The 20,790-nt window shown below is 40.4% G+C and overlaps 1 protein-coding gene across 4 annotated transcripts in view; it reads left to right on the forward strand.

Annotated features, from left to right (window-relative positions):
• Window positions 1-20,790, forward strand: part of tle2b (TLE family member 2, transcriptional corepressor b) — a 99,729-nt gene that overhangs the window by 34,887 nt on the left and 44,052 nt on the right. For all 4 annotated transcript variants that reach the window (XM_088350538.1, XM_088350537.1, XM_088350539.1 and 1 more), the window contains one exon: window positions 1,001-1,045. In XM_088350538.1, coding sequence (XP_088206664.1) covers window positions 1,001-1,045 — 45 coding nt within the window. The remainder of the gene's footprint in view (window positions 1-1,000; window positions 1,046-20,790) is intronic.

Genomic DNA, 20,790 nt, shown 5'->3' on the forward strand with positions numbered 1-20,790 from the left:
TTTTGCTCTATCTAGCTCTCTTACTTTATAGCTCTCTCTACCTTGCTCTATCTAGCTCTCGCTCACAATATTTCGCTCTCCCTTTCTTACTGAGGGAGGGAAATAGGGGGGAGAAGGAGGGAGAGGGAGGAGGAGGAAGATATTAAGAGTGATGGAATAAGAGAGATTAGGAAAGAGAGAGAGAGAGAGTAAAAAAAAGAAGTTGAGAGATTTAGAAAAGGAATCTCTCTCCCTGTCTGTCTTTCTCTCTCATTCACTTTCTCTTTTTTTTCCCTTTTTTTGTCTTTGTAAGCTGTCTTTTTCTCCTTTCTCTCTTTCTCCCCCTTTCTCTGTCTTTATTTCTTTCTCTTTCATTTTCTTTTTTATATCACTCTCTCTCTGTCTCTCTATATTTATATTTCTGTCTTTTACACAGTCTTTAACTATTTTCTTATTGTCTTTCTGTCTCTCGCTGATTCCGTTTCCTGCTTTTTATTTCTTTCTTTTCCTCATTCTTTCCTTCTTATTTTCTCTCCAAAAACAATATACAGCAAGTATAGAATCCTTCTGCCTACCTCTCTCCCTCCATCTCTATCATCTAATACAAAATAGAGTATTTAAATAGTGCTACATAAAATACACACTGCATTAAAAGTACGGTAATAAGCAATGTAGGGGGTGTGGTTTAATGTGGGCCTTTAATCCGCCGGGTGGAGTTAAAGAGCCTCATGGCATGAGGAAGAAAAGATCTCTTCAGTCTGTCCGTGGTACAAGACTGTGACAGCAGTCTGTCGCTGAAGCTGCTCTTCTGTCTGGATATAATGCTGTAATGCTTTAATCTATTAGTCTGCCCCCCTTGAAAGGTTTATTTCCCTACTTTGTGGCCCCCAAGCTAACGTTTGACACCCCCGATTCAGGAGATGCGTCTATTTCACGATTATCGTCTCAATAGTTTTTCCTTTTTTCAGTTTGACACATCGGTCTTTTTTTGACGACAGCTTTTGCGTTTTTGTCTCCGCAGTACTACGAGATGTCGTACGGACTCAACATCGAGATGCACAAACAGGTGAGTCCGTTTCGGTTGCTAGGGGCGACGGCATGGCTACCTGTATGTGCGCTTTGTGTTTGTGTGTGGGAGGAGGTCATTGTTTTGATTTTTACCCACCGCAACAACAAATGCCGCCGTTGTCTTTTTGCGTGGGTGAGCATATATTTCACTGAGTTTCGTTCCCTTTGTTGACAACGCCCCCGTGTGTTTAAACGAGGTGGGCATATTAGCCCACCCTGTTTTTTGTTAACCAATTACAGTCCTGATGTAATTAGAGTATCTATCTAGATACCAATTTACCTACCTACCTATTACACTCCATTTATCTAGCTTTATCTAGCCATCTAGCTTCTACAGAATGTCTTTAGCCCCACATGCTTATCTGGCTTTCTAGCTCTATAGCTATTGAGCTGTAACTAGCTCTATCTAGCAGTGTCTAGCTATCTAGCTCTCTATCTAGATCTCTATTCCCATCTAGCAACTGGCTTTTTAGCTCTATATCTATCCAACTATCTAGCTCTCTAGCTAACTAACTTTCTAGCTCTCTAGCCATCTAGCTCTTTATCTAGGTCTCGAGCCCCATCTAGCTATCTGGCTTTTTAGCTTTATATTTATCTAACTAGGGCAGCACGGCGGCGCAGTGGTTAGCGCTTGTGCGGCACAGTTCATGTCATGGGAACCTCCTGCGTGGGTTCAAATCCAGCTCCAGACTTTCTGTGCGGAGTTTGTATGTTCTCCCCGTGCTTGCGTGGGTTTTCTCCGGGCACTCCGGTTTCCTCCCACGTTCCAAAAACATGCATTTCAGGTGAATTGGCCGGTCCAAATGAATGTGTGAATGAGCGAATGAGTTGTCTGTCCCTGTGTGCCCTGCGATTGGCTGGCAACCAGTTCAGGGTGTCCCCTGCCCACTGCCCGGAGATGGCTGGGATGGGCTCCAGCCTCCCCGCGACCCTAATGAGGATAATGAGATGAGATGAGATTTATCTAACTATCTAGCTTTCCAGCTAACTAACCCCCTAGCTCCCTAGCTCTATCTAGCCATCTAGCTCTCTATCTAGGTCTCTAGCCCCATCTAGCTATCTGGCCATGTAGCTCTATCTAGCTCTCTAGCTCTCTAGCTAACTAACCATCTCGCTCCCTAGCTCTATCAAGCCCTCTTGCCCTCTATCTCGGTCTCTAGCCCCATCTAGCTATCTGCCTTCTAGCTCTATCTAGCTCTCTAGCCCACTAACCCACTTGCTCCCTAGCTCACTATCTAGGTCTTACCCCCACATGGCTATCTGGCTTTCTAGCTCTAAATCTAACTAGCTGTAACTAGCTCTATCTAGCCATCTAGCTCCCCAACTAGTTATCTGGCTTTCTAGATATTTATCTAACTATCTCTCTAACCCATTAGCCCTATTTAGCCATCTAGCTCCCTATCTAGGTCACTAGCCATTTGGATTCCTAGTTCAATATCTATATAGCCCTCTTGCTCTATCTAGCAAACTAAGTCTAATACTATCTAGACATCCAGCACTTTATCAAGACGCTATCCCCTTCTAGCTATCTGGCTTTCTAGCTCTATTTCTATCTCAGTCACTAGCTCTATGTAACTGTAATTAGCTCTATCTACTGTCGGTAACTAGCTCTCGAGCTCCGTAGCTCTATCTAGCCATCTACCTATCTAATTTCTAGCTTTACTTATTTAGCTTTGTCTAGCTCTATCCGTCTCTTTGTCTCTTTCTCTGTCTAGCTAGATCTCTCTCTCTTGGTCATAATCTAGCTCTATATATGTAGTTCTTTTGCTCTAACTAAATCTATATATCTAGCTCCATAGCTATATCAAGCTATATCGAGCTATTTAGCTCTATCTAGCTCTATAGCTCTTTCGAGCTATCTAGCTCTATAGCTCTAACGATCTTTCATTCTATTTTTGTTTTATCTCTCATCATAGAATCCGAGCATCATTAGTGCATGTTTTACCTTTTATGCAAATGAGCAGTAAGTCGCATTCCTTTTGTACCCAATGGAAAGAGAATGTCACCAATTTCCGTGTTTGTAAAATTCAAACCCAGTCAAACGAGAACACCCACTCTCGCTATTTGACCGTAATCACTCAGTCATTTGTCACTCAATGTAATTATAGCACTATGACATCTAACCGCTAGCTTTTGCGTCAAAATGCTATCTAGCTAGCTCATGATCAGCTCTCGATAGCTAGTTCTGTATCAGCTCTAGCTAGCTACCTCTCTATCTATCTACCTATAGCTAGCTATAGCTCTTTATATATCTACTTCTATTTATTTAGCTCTCTAACTAGATATAGCTAGCTATCTCCCTATCAGATAGGAGCTCGCTAGCTAGAGCTATCTACCTATAGTGAGCTAAAGCTCTCTTGCTCTTATCTCTCTAGCTCTCTAGCGCTCTATTTATCTACATCTAGCTAGCTAACACTGCATCTATCAGCACTAGCTAGCTATCTCTCTATCTCTCCAGTTCCCTACCTATCTTGCCCTCCATTTATTGACATCTAGCCATCTATCTCTCTATCTAGCCGTAGCTACATTAGCTATAGCTAGCCCTTTACCTATCTAGTTCTCTATTTCTCTATCGCTCTATTCCTCTATCTCTCTTTTTACCTACATCTAGTTAGATATCTATCTAGCTGTAGCTCACTAGCTCTCTATTGCCTCTATCTCCCTATCTTTTTATCTCTCTAGCTATATCTTTATCTCTGTCTAACCAGCTAGAGCTTTTGATCTATCTAGCTGTAGCTTTCTAGCTTTCTCGCTCTATCTCTCTCTTACTCTCTTTCGTGCTCTCTCTCTCTCACTTTTTTCTTCCTCTCTTTTTCTCTCTCTTTTGCTATAGAATCTCTCTCTCTCGCTATAGAATCTCTCTTTTTGTCTTTCTCTCTCTTCCTCTCTCGCACTCTCTCTCCTGCGCTCTCTCGCTCTCTTTCTCTCGCTATAGAATCTCTCTCTCTCACTATAGAATCTCTCTTCCTCTCTCTCTCGTGCTCTCTCGTGCTCTCTCGCGCTCGTTCTCTTTTTCTCTTTCTCTCTCTCGCTATAGAATCTCTCTCTCTCTCACTATAGAATCTCGCTCTCTCTCTCGGTCTCTCTCTCGGTCTCTTTCTCTCTTTCTCTCGCACTCTCTCTCGTGCTCTCTCGCGCTCTTTCTCTTTTTCTCTTTCTCTCTCTCGATATAGAATCTCTCTCTCACTATAGAATCTCTCTCTGTTCCTCTCTCTCTCTCTCTCTCTCGCACTCTCTCGGTCTCTCTCTCTCTCTCTCTCTCTCGCTCTCTCTAGAATCTCTCTCTCTCTCGCTCTCTCTCTCTCGCTCTCTCTTTAAAATCTCTCTCTCTTTAGAATCTTTTGTTCTAGAATCTCTATATATAGCTTGTTAGCTAGCTAGCTGGCTATATCTATATATAGTTTGCTCTCTATCTACCCAGCTCCGCGTCTCCATATTTGTAAAATTCTAATGCAGTCAAACGAGAGCTCCCCCTCTCGCTATGACACCGTAATTACGGTGTCATTTGTCAGTTAAGGTAATTATAGCGCTCTTATATCCAACTGCTAGCTTTCTGCCCCAAAAACGCTTGCGGCACTAACGCTCGCTCAAATGCAGCACTTTGCTACTGTCACAACCAGCGAGGCTGTCATTTTTTAAAGCACTTGAAATTAACTTGGGGAATAAATATTAAATATTAGGATCAGCCGATAAGAATAGATTCGAGGCCATTTCAGTGTTCTGGTTTGCCCGCGTCCCTGCGTCCTAGACGCATTCTTTTTGCTGGGGACGCATCGTGTCAAATCAACGTGCGTCCCCGGGACGCAATTTTTTTGACACATAATTGTCAAATTTTCGTCAGGCAGATCCGCCATTGTTTTTTTGGTCTCGCGGTTCGAGTTTTCCTCTGCACGCCGATCTCAAGTTCGAGTTGTGTAGTGAAAGTCCGTCTCTTTTTAGAGAACCGGCTTTTTCGGCTCAACTCATTAAAAAGAGCCGGCTCTCCAACGGCTCACTTGCTTTGATGCATTATATTACGAATGATGATGTTGTATAAAGAAGTTAAGAAAAAAAGGAAGTATAAAAGGAGAAAATGAAAAAAGACAGGTTTGTGGTGATCCCTTTTAATCAGTATATTACCAACAATAATTGAATGCAGAAAATGAATTCATCATTTGAATAAGAAAATGTATTATTCTACTTAATTCTATTTGCATGTATTTTTTTCCTTCTACAGTGAACGTCCAAGCGACTTCATTTTTGAAATTATTTTTATAATAAACCTCATTCATGTCGAGCAACTCGGTGTCTCACAACAAAATGTTCATTAACAATATATATGATATAAGAAAACACATGTACAATATAACATGTTAAACTACATAAATAAACATGTTTGAAAAAAAAAAAAAGATTTTTTTGTATTTTGTAAGGGAAAATACGACAGTTTGTAAGGGCATGGAGCACACTAAATTTTGGGGAGCCATAGATCTCTGTTGGGACCCATAGATTTTTGAGCATGCGAGTCCCCGGAACCCCATTTGTGTTTCTTCAGCAGAATAAAATTACCATCAACTTTTTCTAGTAAGATTTAAAAAAAAAAAAATCTAAAACTTGTTAATTTATTTGAATTTTCATTATCTTTGAAGTGTATTTTATATTAAAAATATACAAATATACAATAGTAAATAGTGACAATAAATAATATTATGAATACATGAGAGCAAATTTAAAGAATAATCTTTCAAGTCGGATAAGTATTCTTTTTTTCAATAACCATTTTTTACCCCCCCCCCCCAAAAAAATTCATAACAACAGTAGTGAGGAGATAATTTCTTCCTCATGCCATGAGGCTCTTTAACTCCACCTGGGGGAGTAAAAGCCCACATTAAACCCCACCCCCACATTTGCATATTACCCTATTTCTATTACAGTGTGTATTTTACGTAGCACTATTTAAATATTCTATTTTGTATTCTATATCTTTTATTTTATTATTTTATTTTTCAACACAAGGATACTGCAGGAAGTGAGAATTTCCCGACGGGGATGAATCAAGTATCTATCTAGTAAAATGATAAAAGTATTGCTGAGCAAAAATGTATTTTTTTTTTCAAATTCCTGAAATAATAATGCCATTGGCCCATATCAATAAATATACCACCTTAAACTTGTCTGCCTCCCACAGTTACTTTAGATCCATGAGGCTCATATTGGCCTTCATTTTTTTCGTGAATAATGGTTTCAAAACAAGGTGCCAAGCAAGCTTCTTTTGTAATTATGTTAAAAAAAATGTGACCGAAAAGTTTATGAATGTATTTCCCTTCAGAGGAAGAGAGAGGAGCATGCTTACCGCTTGTTCTGCGTGCTTGGCTAGGGTTTGTGGGTAGTTACAGTTTGTTCTGTGGGTTTTTATCATAAAGTGCCTCAACAGTGAATACAGTATTTAATTAACCTAATATATAAAGATTTCTTGAGCGATGTTCAACCAAAATGTGGTCTGTTTGTGTGACACCTTGGCTGAAAACTGTTGGTACAACTGTGCCCTTTTTATATTGGACCGAACAATTTCAATTAGAATTGCTTGGTTATGCACAGTGCGCTAGAAGTATTTTAATCTCGAGCCATTTGTATTCATAATAAGAACTATATTGGCTCGTGTGCCAGAGGTTCACAGCCCCTGCACCAGCTCTATTTAGTTCTCCCTAGCTCTCTTTCTCTTACTTTCTCTCCTTCTTTTTCTCTCTCTTTCTCTTTCTTTCTCTCTCTCTTTCTCTAAGTTTGACAAGCTCTCTTTCACTCTGACTAACTCACTCTCTTTTTTCTCTCTATTTCTATCTCTTTCTTGCTCTATCTAGCTCTCTATTTCTAGCTGTTTATACAGTATATAGCTATATCTTGCTATATCTATCTCCCATTATCTCTCTTTCTAGCACTTTTTAGCTCTATCTAGATCAGCCTAACACTCCCTAGCTTTCTCTCGCTTGTGAGGTTTTTCTTGTCTTTTTCTTTCTATTTCTTTCTCTTTCTTTCTGTCATTCTTTCTCTTTCTTTCTCACTCTTTCTTTCTCTTCCTCTCTTTCTCTAAGTTTCACAAGTTCTCTTTCACTCTGACTAACTCACTCTCTTTTTCTCTTTCCATCTCTTTCTTGCTCTATCTAGCTCTCTATTTCTAGCTCTCTATATATAGCTATTTCATGCTATATCCCCATTCTCTCTCTTTCTAGCACTTTTTAGCTCTATCAAGTCCTATCTAGATCAGTGATAGGACATCAACACTCCCTAGCTTTCTCTCACTTTTGAGCTTTTTCTCTTGTCGTCTTTCTCTTTCTTTCTTGTCTTTCTCTCTCTTTTTTTTCACTATAACTAGCTCTCTTTCTATATTCATCTCTTTCTTGCTAACCCTCTGTCTTGCTCTCTAGCTCACTCTTTTGCTCTTCCTAGCTCTTTCACACTTTAGATACCACGCTCGCTCGCTCGCTCGCTCGCTCACTCACTCACTCACTTCTTAAAAACCGAAAAAGAACTTTCGGATGTGTAGAATTAAAAATACATCTTCATCAAATTTGAACCGTTCAGGGAAATGTACTGCTTTTAACTCAATAAATATTTGAATTATTTTGTATCCATATTTTTTTCAGTAGAAATTACAGTGAGCTGGGAAAAGAAATAGCGTAGGATACGATGGATTTACCTTTTTTTATGTTTGGGGTGGTGCAGGGCAAATATGCACAAAACAAAAATTTGATTTCCATGATTTCAATGACCGGTTTATGGCCATACTACCCCGACTATGCCCAATCACGGGAGCAAAAGAGTATCGGTCCTGGTTAGCACTAGGAAGGGGGACCGCCTGGGAAGACCAGGTCATTTGGCGCATGCTCTGCTGTGACAGAACTTACTGTACCCCGCCTCAGGCAGGGGTGTCAAACTCATTTAACTCGGGGGCCACACGATAGAACAAACATTCTGTCGGGGGCCGGACTAGTAGATTAAAGAGAAAGAAAAAGAGAGATAAAGAAATAAGAGAAAGAGGGAGGGAAAAGGACAGAGGGCGGGACAAAAAAAGAAAAAGAGAGAGAGGGGGAGAGCGTGAGAAACAAAAGATAAAAAGTCGTGAGAGAGGGGGGAAAAGAAAGGGAGAGGAAGAAAGAAATCCAAAAAGAAATAGAAAGACGGAAGGAGAGAAAAGAGAATGTGTGAAGGGTATGAAGAGAGAAAGAAAAAAGAGAGAAAAGGAAAAAAGGAAGTTAGAGCAAATGAGGTTTAAAGACACAGAGAGAGAGAAAGAGAAAAAGAGCAACAAAGGAACAGAAAAAGAGAGGCACAGAGAGTGAAAGAGACAGAGTGAGAGAAAAGGGGTGAGAGAGAAACAAAAGATAAAATGTCGCGAGAGATGGGGAAAAGAAAGGGAGAGGAAGAGAGAAATTCTAAGAGAAATAAAAAAGACAGAAGGGAAAAGAAAGCGCAAAGGGTACGAAGAGAGAAGGAGAAAAGAGAGAAAAGGAAAAAAGGAAGTTAGAGCAAAAGAGGTTTAAAGGCACAGAGAGAAAGAGACAAAGAGCAACAAAGGAACAGAAAAAGAGACACAGAGAGTGAAAGAGACAGAGTGGGAGAAAAGGGGTGGGAGGGAGAGAGAGAGAGAGAGAGAAACAAAAGATAAAATGTCACGAGAGAGGGGGAAAAGAAAGGGAGAGGAAGAAAGAAATTCAAAGAGAAATAGAAAGACAGAAGGGAAAAGAAAGCGCAAAGGGTACGAAGAGAGAAGGAGAAAAGAGAGAAAAGGAAAAAAGGAAGTTAGAGCAAAAGAGGTTAAAAGACACAGAGAGAGAAAGAGACAAAGAGCAACAAAGGAAGAGAAAATGAGAGACACAGATAGTGAAAGAGAGAGGGACAGGGAGTGAGAGAAAAAGGGAGGAAAAGAGGGAGAGAAAAAAAAAAATACACATACAGTGTCTTTGTTCGTGGCACCTGGCTTTGGCAACATCAAGTTGACACATTTCAACCTGCAGCTTTTTTTTCTCTTGCGCTTCTCTGAGTGTTGTCTCGCGGGCCGGACTCAATCCCTTAGCGGGCCTGACCTGGCCCGCGGGCCGCCTGTCTGACATCTGTGCCCTAAGGGGACCAAATCAATTGAAATATTATCATTAAATGTAAAACCATAATCACAACCGACGGTCTGGTATGTCGAAGGAGGGGGTTCCCTTTTTTGTTCCATAAACATCAATCTTTGAAGTCACCCGGGGAACCGCCGACTGAAATATCGCCAAGAAATGTGTAAAAGACGAAGATAAATTAGCGGGATAAAAGGGGGGCGCAAACGTAAACAGGAGGTATGAAGATGAAGTGGTGATTGATAAAGACCTTTAGGAAGAGAAGAAATGAGACAAAGATGGAGAAAAAAAGGAAGGGAGAAGGGGGTCTTGAGTAAAAGGTGGAAGTAAACATCAAGGAACTGAGAAATAATGAATCGTAAATAGATTGACTGCTCTTATTTCCTGCCCTCTTCCTTTTCTGCCGCGTCCAGCTTCCTCTTAGCATCCTGTTAGCGCTCTCTATCGCCTCCTCATCATTAGGGCTGCAACAACCAATCAATAAAATCGATTAGAATTGCTAGTAAACTCATTAAATGAGAGAAGACAATTTTTGTCCATTTTGACTCATTTCTGAAGTTCCACAGATTTGTTTTTCCCTGTAGCTACGAAATAATAGGACATATAAAAAAAAAAAGCTTCAACCCTCATCTTTGATTAGAGAAAAAAAACATGTTTCTAGCTTTTACCATTGTTTAGTAAACAACAGCTAAACTTTGCTCAGTTTCAGGAAAATATTGGTTTCAAAGAAAACTTCTGAGACAAAACATCTTTTTGCGAAAAGAAGCATTTCCAGCAGACCTTTCACTATTGAACTTTTGAAGCTCAAATGTTTCCGGTGACATGATCTCAGGGTTTCGGTCACTCGAGGGCCGCCTACACACTCTAAATCGCTGGATAGAGGAAGCAACATGAGGAAGTGTCTGTTTTTTCTATGTGTGGACCAGGGTTGGGTAGGGTTACTTTGACTTGATTACTTACAATTACTTTTGGATGACTCCAACACCAAATATGCTAATAAAAGACAAATAAACTAAATATGAATAAAATGATGACTCACAACACGTGGTAAGCTTTCTCTCCTGGCTTTGATCTCTTTGATCTCCGGCAAAACGAACTTAAAATGCGACAGAAACAAAATGAAAGGAATCCAAACAGCTTGCCAACATCATTTTTGCCGTTCCATGTATTCCGTTACTCCCCGAGCCTGCACAAAATGTAGTCTTTTTATTCATATTTAGTTTCTTTTGTCTTTAATTAGCATATTTAGTATTGGAGTAATCCAAAAGTAATTGAAAGTAATCAAGTTAAAGTAACCCTACCCAACCCTGGTGTGGATCGTCACTCTCGAAGTCATTCCTGCTATCTATTAGTGATTTCGTCATACTGAATCATTCCCAGAGGCTTGATACTAACTGATTAGCAGCGGAAAAACCTTTAGAATTGTTTTGAAAAAAATACCATATTTTTGGTTTTGGCATTTTGGGACAGTGCCCTCTGAAAATGTATTTATATGTTATGTCACTGGATGAGTTAAAGGCAATTTTTTTTTCATTGAATGGTTGTGTTGCTCGATTTATGCGTCAATCATTAAATTTTGTTGTAGTGCACATGTGTCAAACTCCCGGCCCGCCGTGTAATCATATCCGGCCCGCAAGACCATTTTACATGATTGTTATTAAATGGCCCGTCAATATGAACAACGCCTTCTCATCCCCGGATGTCATATTCTGATGTTTTAGTCACTGTGCCTATTCCTTCATATATGTAGTATACTACCGTATTTTCCGCACTATAAGGCGCACCGGGTTATAGGGCGCACCCCGAAAAAAATAGTTTTTGGTCCTATTTTTGACATATATAAGACGCACTGGATTATAAGGCGCTACAATGGGAACGTGGACAAAACAGTCAGATAGTTCAGTCCAACTTATTACCCCCTTAACATTCCCAAAGCTTGCAAAGACGCAAATACGTGTCGAGAACACGTGCGAATGCGGTGTCCGTAAGATGTCACTCAAATGCATCGTTCCATCATTCGGAAGGTTAAAGTCTTGGGATTCAAGAAATGATAACCATTCCTTCGTATCTATTTTCTTTTTCGCTCGCAACTTTACTGTGCATATGACAAGAAACACTTGGAATTGAGTTGAATTTAAAAATAGACACTCCATTCCATCCATTATCTGCACCGCTTATCACAGAAACATCGAGTTCAGTCTGAAACAAGACAATATAAAACCGGGAATAGCTCACCGAAGTCATTGTGTTCATAATAATGTGCAGGCAATGTCCTCTTATATCCGTGAGGGTAGTAAATCCAGGAGAATACATTATTTACAAATACAGAATAGAAAAAAATGCTTTCTCTATGCCATCGGCCACATGCTATACGCATTCATCATTTTCGGCCAATTGCAGGCTTTGTTTCGCTGTTTAAGCCAATGGCAGCCTGTACATTATAAAAAGGATCCGCCTCTTGACCTCCGAATAACTTTAGCCAATAGTGATCGATTCAACTGATGATTGACACATCTTTTTCGGCCAATTGCAGGCTTTGTTTGCCGTTTGAGCCAATGGCAGTCTGTAAATGATAAGAAGGATCCGCCTCTTGACCTCCAAATAACTTTAGCCAATAGTGATCGATTCAACTGATGATTGACACATTGGTTAGCCAATGAAACGCCGGTAAATAAATCCCAGCATCCACCGCGTACTACTTGGCGTTCGGGGGAAAATCGAGTCGGCGGCTGCAAGTTAGTTGGAAAACTTAATGTTGATCCATAAATAAGGCGCATTGTATTATAAGGCGCATGGTCAGCTTTTAAAAAAAATAAAGGCTTTTAGGTGCGCCTTATAGTGCGGAAAATACGGTATACTATGTACCAGGGGTCGGGAACCTATGGCTCTTTCTATGAGTACTTATGGCTCAGAGACAAATTTAATTGCGTGCAAATTTTCTCCATCTCGTTCAAAACTTGAGCCATTAATCCTGTTCTGATACACGCAAAGCCAAACCAAAGCTGCATTACAAAACCGTACTTTTCAGAAGATATTGGGCACGTTTTCACTACGATTTACAGTCAAGGTGTCATTCAAAAAAAATCGTTTTGGCTGTACAACGCTAAAGAATCCTTTGTATAAAAGCTCACTATATAATCTGTGTTCAGTGTTCAGATACTTTTTGATGAATCCACGGAACAGATCGTAAATACGCCAAAACACCGGAAGAGAATTTAAAGTTATTTGATTGGGTGAGTGGGAGGGATGGGTGGAGCTATGCAAAAAGTGCAAGCACTCCCTCCCATCTCTCGCCCTACGCCGTCTGCGCCAAAGGTAAGCACATCAGGCTTGTTGTGACGTTTTTACAAAATAATTTGTGTAGCATTTTCATATTTCTACTTTTGACAGGAGATATATTAACGAGAGCAAAATCTTGTGGGATTTTTAAGGTTTTTTTTTAATATATACATTGACAGAGGAGCAAAGAAATTTGAACGTTATTTTAATGTTAAGTTGTTTAAGTTCTAAGTTGTATAATTTAACAAGCTATTTTTATTTATTGCAAAATAATAGATACTGTATAAGTGATTTAAGGGTTAAATGTAATATTCTTGTCTGTTTTTTTCATATTTATGTTCCAAAAACATTCAGTTTAAGTGTGTTCAATTAATGTTTATCCTGGTTGGCCCGCAACCTTAAGCATGATTTGAATTTTGGCCCCTTGTGCATTTGAGTTTGACATCCCTGTTGTAGTGTAAGTTGGGCTGTTGAGGCGACATGCTTGTAGTACCACTTTGATCCAGCAGAGGGGGGGGCGGGGGGGACTACAGATCACATTATATTATCACATTACACATTATCGATAAAATCCATCAGTATTGAGTCGATACCAGACCATATTTTGAGGTATCGGTTCTTTCTCCAGATAACAGGACGGGTCAGGATAGTCATCCAGCTGCTTTCCTCTGTAGACCCGCCAAGAAGCTGGCTGTCCTTCCTTCCTATAAAAGTCCCCTTGCGCTCCTTTCACCCCCACTGGTTGTCTTTTTTGTGCGTCCAAAGTCAATCGACCATGCCAACAATTTGTGCAACAAAGTCAAAATGTGCAGAAATTGGTGGGAGTCGTGACCCAAATCCTCATTTCCTTCACAAGGGGAAGATGAGGGAATAAGAGACGCTTTCAAATTTCAGCCAAACGCTCCTTTTTATTCATCTTTTCTTGATTTAATTGAATGTTTTTATATATTTAAAGGGATCCATCTACAGTGCCATGAAAACGGAATTTGCCCCCTTTTTTAATTTCTGTGTTCTTTGCATATTTGTCATTCACAAAGGTTTCAGATCATCCATCCATCCATTATCTGCACCGCTTATCCTCAGTAGGGTCGCGGGGGTGCTGGAGCCCATCCCAGCTATCTTCAGGCAGGGGACACCCTGAACTGGTTGCCAGCCAATTGCAGGGCACACAGGGACAGACAATTTGCTCGCTCATTCCCACCTAGGGACAATTGGGTTAGGCCAATTAACCTAACATGAATGTTTTTGGAATGAGGGAGGAAACCGGAATGCCTGGAGGAAACCCACGCAAGCACGAGGAGAACATGCAAACTCCACACAGGAGGTTCGATCTCATGACCTCAGAGCTGTGCCGCACACGCGCTAACCACTGCTTCACCGTGCTGCCCGGTTTCAGATCCTTAAAAACAATTTTAGTGTCACACTGAGACAACGCAAGGAAATACAAATCTTGATTCCATTTATTAAGGAACAAAAAAAAATCAAAACCTTTATAGCGAGTTGAGTCACCTTTTGGCAGTGATTACATAAATCAAAAATTCACATTAATTGTTAATGACGTTCTTCAGGATTTTGTCAAATGCTGTGCCACTTTTTTAGGTCAAATGAAAGAGGGTGCTCACTTTCCAAAAACTTATCAGTCCACATAATGTTTCTCCAAACATCTTGAGGATAATCAAGATGCTTTTTGGTAAATGCGAGACAAATCTGTTTTCCTTTCTTGACAGCCGTGGTTTTCGCCTGGGAACTCTTTCAAGGATACCAGTGTCGTTCTTGTACAGTCATTAACACTCAACTGAGGCCAGCGAAGCCTGCTGTCCCTCGTATGTTTTTAGAGGTTCTTTTGTAACCTCCTGGAGGAGCCATTGTAACACTCTTGGAGTCATCTTAGTTGGTGAACCACTCCCTGGTAAAGTTTGCCACTGTTCCCAGGTTTAAATCTGCTGCAGGCACGTCGATCTTTTGGCCTAGCGCGTGACGCCATTCACTCCGCTGTTGCTAAACGACAAACACAGCACCCCGAGGCCATCCTGTTAATCTGCTAATAAACAACAAAAGGATACTGCTGGAAGTGTGAATTCCCCTACGGGGATGAATAAAGAATATATCTATCCATCTATCTATCTATCTATCTATCTATCTATGGTATCTATCTATGGTATCTATCTATCTATGGTATCTATCTATCTATGGTATCTACAGTATATCTATGGTATCTATATCTATCTTCAGTATCTATCCGCAGTATCTATCTGCAGTATCTATCTATCTATCTATCTATCTATCTATTTATCTATCTCTATCGTGTTTCCTTGGGTTGACCCTGTGTGATATTAAAATAGTTTTGATGATCTGAAACCTTTGTGAGTGATAAAAATGCGAAAAACGCAGAATTCAGAAAGGGGGAAAATACTTTTTCATAGCACTTTATAACCCAGCGCACCTTTTAGTCTAAAAAATACGGTATTTTAATGGATCGATTCGCCTATTTGGGTCAAGTGGGCAGCAGTAAGATGACCGCTGCCATTTTTGTGATCACCAATGCAACATTAGCATTGTGTATGTGTGTTGCTCATTTGTGTGGGGGCTCATTGGCTAATAGTGCAGCAGCAAGAGCTGGAAGCGTTCAGAGGTGAGATGAATTAATGCGGCGGGCAAAAGCAAAGCGACTAAAGAAAAAAAGCGAAGCGTAAAATGCGACCGGAGCGGAAACGAGTGAAGAGAAAGCGGAATTCCCGCCGAGGGAGCCTTTTAATGTCGGGGCTTTGTGGCTCTGTGACGTTTTGGGTGGGAGGTTGTCAGTAGTGTATGAGGGGGAAGAAAGAGAATGTAACACCATCTATCCATTTTGATCGGTCCATAAGGGTTCGTAAAGGTGCTTGAAAATGCTTGAGTTTTGGGTGAAGTGCTTGAAAATGCTTGAAATTGTTGCCATTGCCATGTTTTTGGCAGGCTGACTCTATGGACCACACAATAAATGAAGATTCTTTTTCTTTGACAACAACACGTTACATTGGTATTTATGTATTATATTCATTTTACTTTATTATTGTTTTATTTTCAACACAAGGATACTGCTGGAAGTGTGAATTTCCCTACGGGGATGAATAAAGTATCTATCTATCTCTCCATCTATCTCTATCTATCCATCTCTATCTGTCTCTCTATCTTTATCTCTCTAGCTATCTCTCTATATATATCTATCGATCGATCTCCATCTCTCTATCTCTATCTGTATCTGTATCTCTATCTCTCTATCTAGATAGCTCTCTATATATATATATCTATCGATCTCCATCTCTCTATCTCTATCTCTTTCTATCTCTCTCTATCCATCTCTCTATCTATCTATATCTATCGCTCTATCTCTATCTGGCTCTCTATCTCTATTTATCTATCTCTATCGATCTATCTATCTCTATCTCTGTATCTCTATTTATCTATCTCTTTCTCTATCCATCTATCTATCTCCATTTATCTATCTCTCTACCTCTATCCATCTATCTCTATCTGTCCCTCTACCAGCTAAGTAGCCTAGATGGTAAGGCGCCCGCTTTGAGACTGGGAGGTTCGGGTTCGCGCCCCGGCCGAGTCATTCCTAAGACTTAAAAAGTGGTCGGCGGCGCCCTCTCTTGGCTGCGGCTGCATCGGGTCAGATGCAATCGACATTTCGTTCTGTGTACATTGTTACACAGAATGACAATACAAGGAAATTATTATTATTATTATTATCTATATCCATCTCTATCTAGCTATCTCTCTCTATATATATATATCAATTTCCATCTCTCTATCTCTATCCCTCTCTCTATCTCTCTATCTCTATCTGTCTCTCTATCTCTATGTATCTCTATCTCTCTATCTAGTTATCTCTCTATATCTATCGATTTCCATTTTTCTATATCTTTATCTCTATCTCTCTCTATATCTATCTCTCTAGCTCTATCTATCTCTATTTATCTATCTCTTTATCTCTATCTATCTATCTCTATTTATCTATCTCTCTATCTGTCTCTCTATCTATATGTATCCATCTCTATCTCTCTATCTCTATCTATATATATCTCTATATATCTATATCTATCTATCTTTATCCCTCTCTATTTATCTCTATCTATCTAACTAAATCTATTTATATTTATCTATATCTATCTATCTCTCTATTAAAATAGTTTTGTTCTTGTGCGACAACCGCAACCTTTTATTCATGTTTTTGTAACCGCACACAATCGTGTGCCTGGTCATCTCCCTTGATAAACGTTCCTTCCACCCATCTTCCCCTCTACGGATCTTGCCTCTACACGTGCACGAGCGTCCGTGCACACTCTCGGCTTTCATGCTGGGAGGCTTTGCTTACTCTGCACACAACTCTTTGTACTGCTTGTGTGCACGACTCTCCTCTGTTTGCATTGCTTCGCTGTGTGCGAGCGTGCATCCTTTTGTGTGTTTAGCTGTATTTAGACCCGCTGTGTGGTGTGTGTGATGGTCCTTTCGTGTGTGTTTGCCTTTTTTTTTACTCCCTATTTCCCTTCCTCTTCCTCCATAACAGCAGGGCCATCAATCACTGATGAAAAAAAAGGGGGGATGAGAAGCTGGCGTCATGCCAGGGAAGGACGAGTTGGCAGGCTGCCCAGAGGATCGAGGGAGGAAAAGATGAGAGGAAGGGAATAGGGGGCACGGATGGGAGTTAGGAGTAAGTCCAAGTGCGATGAGGCGGAGCGAGAGATGGCAAAAGGAGAAGAAAAGAGGTGAAGATAGGAGGAGAGGATGAAGGTGATGATGTCATCCGAGGTATTCACCAGCAATCAGTGCTGGATTAGAGCCAGTTATTGACCTTCGGCTATTTACGCAAGGTCGGGGTTATTGATAAGATTCACTGTCTGTTGGCTTAGAAGATTATTGTATTTAAACTACGAAAAAAAAGAATTCTAGAACTTAAGGCAATTTATATCATTCTAAGGCTTGGTTTTTCCTATATTGCTCGAGAAGATTTAATAATGACAAGTAATACTTTTAATAAAAGTATTTCACAAAGAAGATTGTCAAGACATGTCAAGAATTTATTTTATTTTGCTATACAGTGGAACCTCGGTTTTCAAACGCCTCTCAGTTCGAACAAATCGGTTCTCGACCAAAAATTTCGAGAAATTCTTGCTTCGCTTTTCGTTCAAAAAATCGGAGTTCGGACGCCGGTACGCTAGGGGCGACGCTGAGCGGCGTACGAGTGTAGATTGCCCCCACCCCTCGTGAAGAACTGTTGTCATGGCAACGCGCACTCCTTTTCTGTTTTCGTTTTTCAAAAGCGGTGAAGGGAGTGTTTTAACCCCTAATTATGCCTCGGAAGAAGGTTGGTGCAAGCAGCAAAGTTGCTACAGGTGAAAAAAGAGGAGTAGTGCGTACAACTATTGCATTTAAGAAAGAAATAATAGCAAAATATGAAGAAGGTGTGCGAGTTTCCCTTCTTTCAGCAATACAGCATGGCTTCTGCCGACCGGTAAGAAATCCTATTCATAATTCTTTTCTTTATCCTTTAACCGCTCACCACTTGTTGTGGAGACCCGGGTGCTAAATGACGTGTAAACGACCTGAATTTTTTATTTTTACGCGTTCATGTTAGCGTAATCTTTCGTAGGGAAGATTACGCTAACGCGAACGTACGATTAGCCTGGGTTAGCTTTACGTTAAATATTCAAGATAAACATTCAAGGTGTTGGAACGGATTAAAACAATTTTACATTACTTTTAATGGGAAAAAACGGCTTCGGTGATCGTACAAATCGGTTTTCGTACAAAGAAATGGAACGGATTATGGTCGAGAACTGAGGTTCCACTGTATTTCTTATTTATATTTTAATAAAAACATGATAAAACGAAAAAAAAAACGATGAAAACGAATGAACCAAAAAAACATCATTTTCCCCATTTCAAGTATTACTAATCTCATTAGAAAATATTTTTTTCTAATGAGAAAATGTTTCCGCAACATAAGGTCATTTTAAAGCTTGTTCTTCTATATTTTACCAGAAGTCAAGTCATGTTTATTTGTATAGCCCTTAATTACAAAAGAGTCTCAAACGGCTGCACAGACCACAGATTATTGCAAACTACAGACAATTATGACGCCATCCCCCTATCTAAAACCGACATGAGGGCAAGGAATAACTCAAAAACATCTCAAGTCAAGTCGTCTATATTTCTTTGGCCCCTAATCACAAGAAGTCTCAAAGGGGTGCACAGACTATTGCAAACTACAGACTATTATGACACCATCCCCTGATCTAAAACCGACATGAGGGCAAGGAAAAACTCAAAAACCCCAACATGAGGAAAATGAAAACCTTGAGAAGGGATGACTAGGCTGCAATGGGTGTTGCAATGACAAATAATACACAGATTGTACTTTCACTCAAAAAGTATGACTAAATACAGCCCCGTATTGTGCAACTGACTCAATAAATCCATAAAATGTTAGTATTATGTAACAAAAGATCCAGAAATCTCATGTAAAAGTTGTTGTAAAAACAATTTGACATCTGTGGGCCAGGCAACCTTTCTAATATTACATTAGCTCATTTATTAAATGTGAAAAACTAACTCGTATTGCCAGAAAGCTAGCAAAATGCAACATGATTCATCTCGGGTTTTGGAATTTGCTCACCATTATTCCAAGTGACACAGGAGGCGGAGCCTGGACTGTATCGGCAGCCAATCAGATTGAGACAAATATTCACATTCCTCTTCTTATGGGGATTTGCATTTAAAACTAGTATTAAAGGAAACCTATCATTCACAAGAAGCATTTAAAAATAGCTTTTTGTGCAGTCTTAAAATTTTTCGGGTGCTCTGTCGAAATTACGGTGTACTGTTTGACAATTTCCTTAGGCATACTTGACTTTTCCAAGGTGGTCATGTCGCTATTATGCCGTGTTTGCTAGGTCACGCACAGCCGTGATTTTTGTCAAACAAGGAATAGGAGAAGTATGAGTGGAAAATCTGCTTGGGGCTCACTTTGCTAGCTTGTTTAGAAAGAAAAAATGTGAAAATTCAGTTCCCTTGTGCTTTTTTTTCTTTTAAACGTTTACCTTTAATGCAAAAATGATAAACTACATCCAAACACGATATCCTAATCATTGAAATAAGCTTACAAGAAAGATGCTCTTTGTCAGAGTGCAGAGGGGCAGGAGCTCTAGCACCACCTAGCGTCTATCCATGCACACCAGTTGTAAGTTCTGTTCCTCACACAAGATGCTCTCCACCTCATGACTAACTGCCGTCATTACCAGCGTTGACCCTGCACCAGCTCTAGCACCACCTAGTGTCGACCCGTGCACACCACTTGTCTGTTTCTCCCACAAGCTTCTCTCCACCTTGTGACCACCAACACTAACGGTTTAGCCACTGTACAAGCTCTAGCACCACCTAGTGTCTGACAATGCACAATACTTGTGTGTTCCCACAATCTTCTCTTCACCTCCCGACTAACTGCCGCTGCCTTTTTGTATCCACCCCTGCATGAGCTCTAGCACCGCCTAGTGTGAATCTATGCACGCCACTTGTCTCATTGACTTCCAGTTCAGGAGTTCTAGCACCACCTAGTGCAGTGGTGTCAAACTCATTTTAACTCGGGGGCCACACGATAAAACAAACATTCTGTCGGGGGCCGGACTAGTAGATTAAAGAGAAAGAAAAAGAGAGATAAAGAAATAGGAGAAAGAGGGAGGGAAAAGGAGAGAGGGCGGGACAAAGGAAGAGAGGCAGAGAGCATGAGAAACAAAAGAGATAAAAAGAGAAGTCGTGAGAGAGGGGGAAAGAAAGGGAGAGGAAGAAATACAAAGAGAAATAGAAAGACAGAGGGAGAGAAAAGAGAAAAGAAAGAGAAAAGAGAGAAATGGAAATTAGAGCAAAAGAAGTTAAAAAGACACAGAGAGAAAAGGAAGAGAAAGAGACATAGAGTGGGAGAAAAGGGGTGAGCGAGAGAGAGAGGCAGAGAGAGAGAGGCAGAGAGAGAGAGAGATAAATAAATAAATACAAGTACAGTGTCTTTATTCGAGGCACCTGACTTTGGCAACATCAAGTTGACATATTTCAACCTGCAGCTTGTTTTTCTCTTTCGCTTCTCTGAGCGTTGTCTCGCAGGCCGGATTCAATCCCTTAGCGGGCCTGATCTGGCCTGCCGGCCGCCTGTTTGACACCAGTGACCTAGTGCCTGACAATGCACAATACTCGTGTGTTCCCACAATCTTCTCTTCACCTCCTGATTAACTGCCGCTGCCTTTTTGTATCAACCCCGCACGAGCTCTAGCACCGCCTAGTGTGACCCCGTGCACGCCAGTTGACTCGTCTCAGAGTCCTTCTTCGCTCTCTGTGATTG

Source organism: Urocampus carinirostris, chromosome 12 (assembly GCF_059441175.1).
Source record: "Urocampus carinirostris isolate Australia breed hairy pipefish chromosome 12, RoL_Ucar_1.0, whole genome shotgun sequence".
NCBI lineage: Eukaryota > Metazoa > Chordata > Actinopteri > Syngnathiformes > Syngnathidae > Urocampus > Urocampus carinirostris.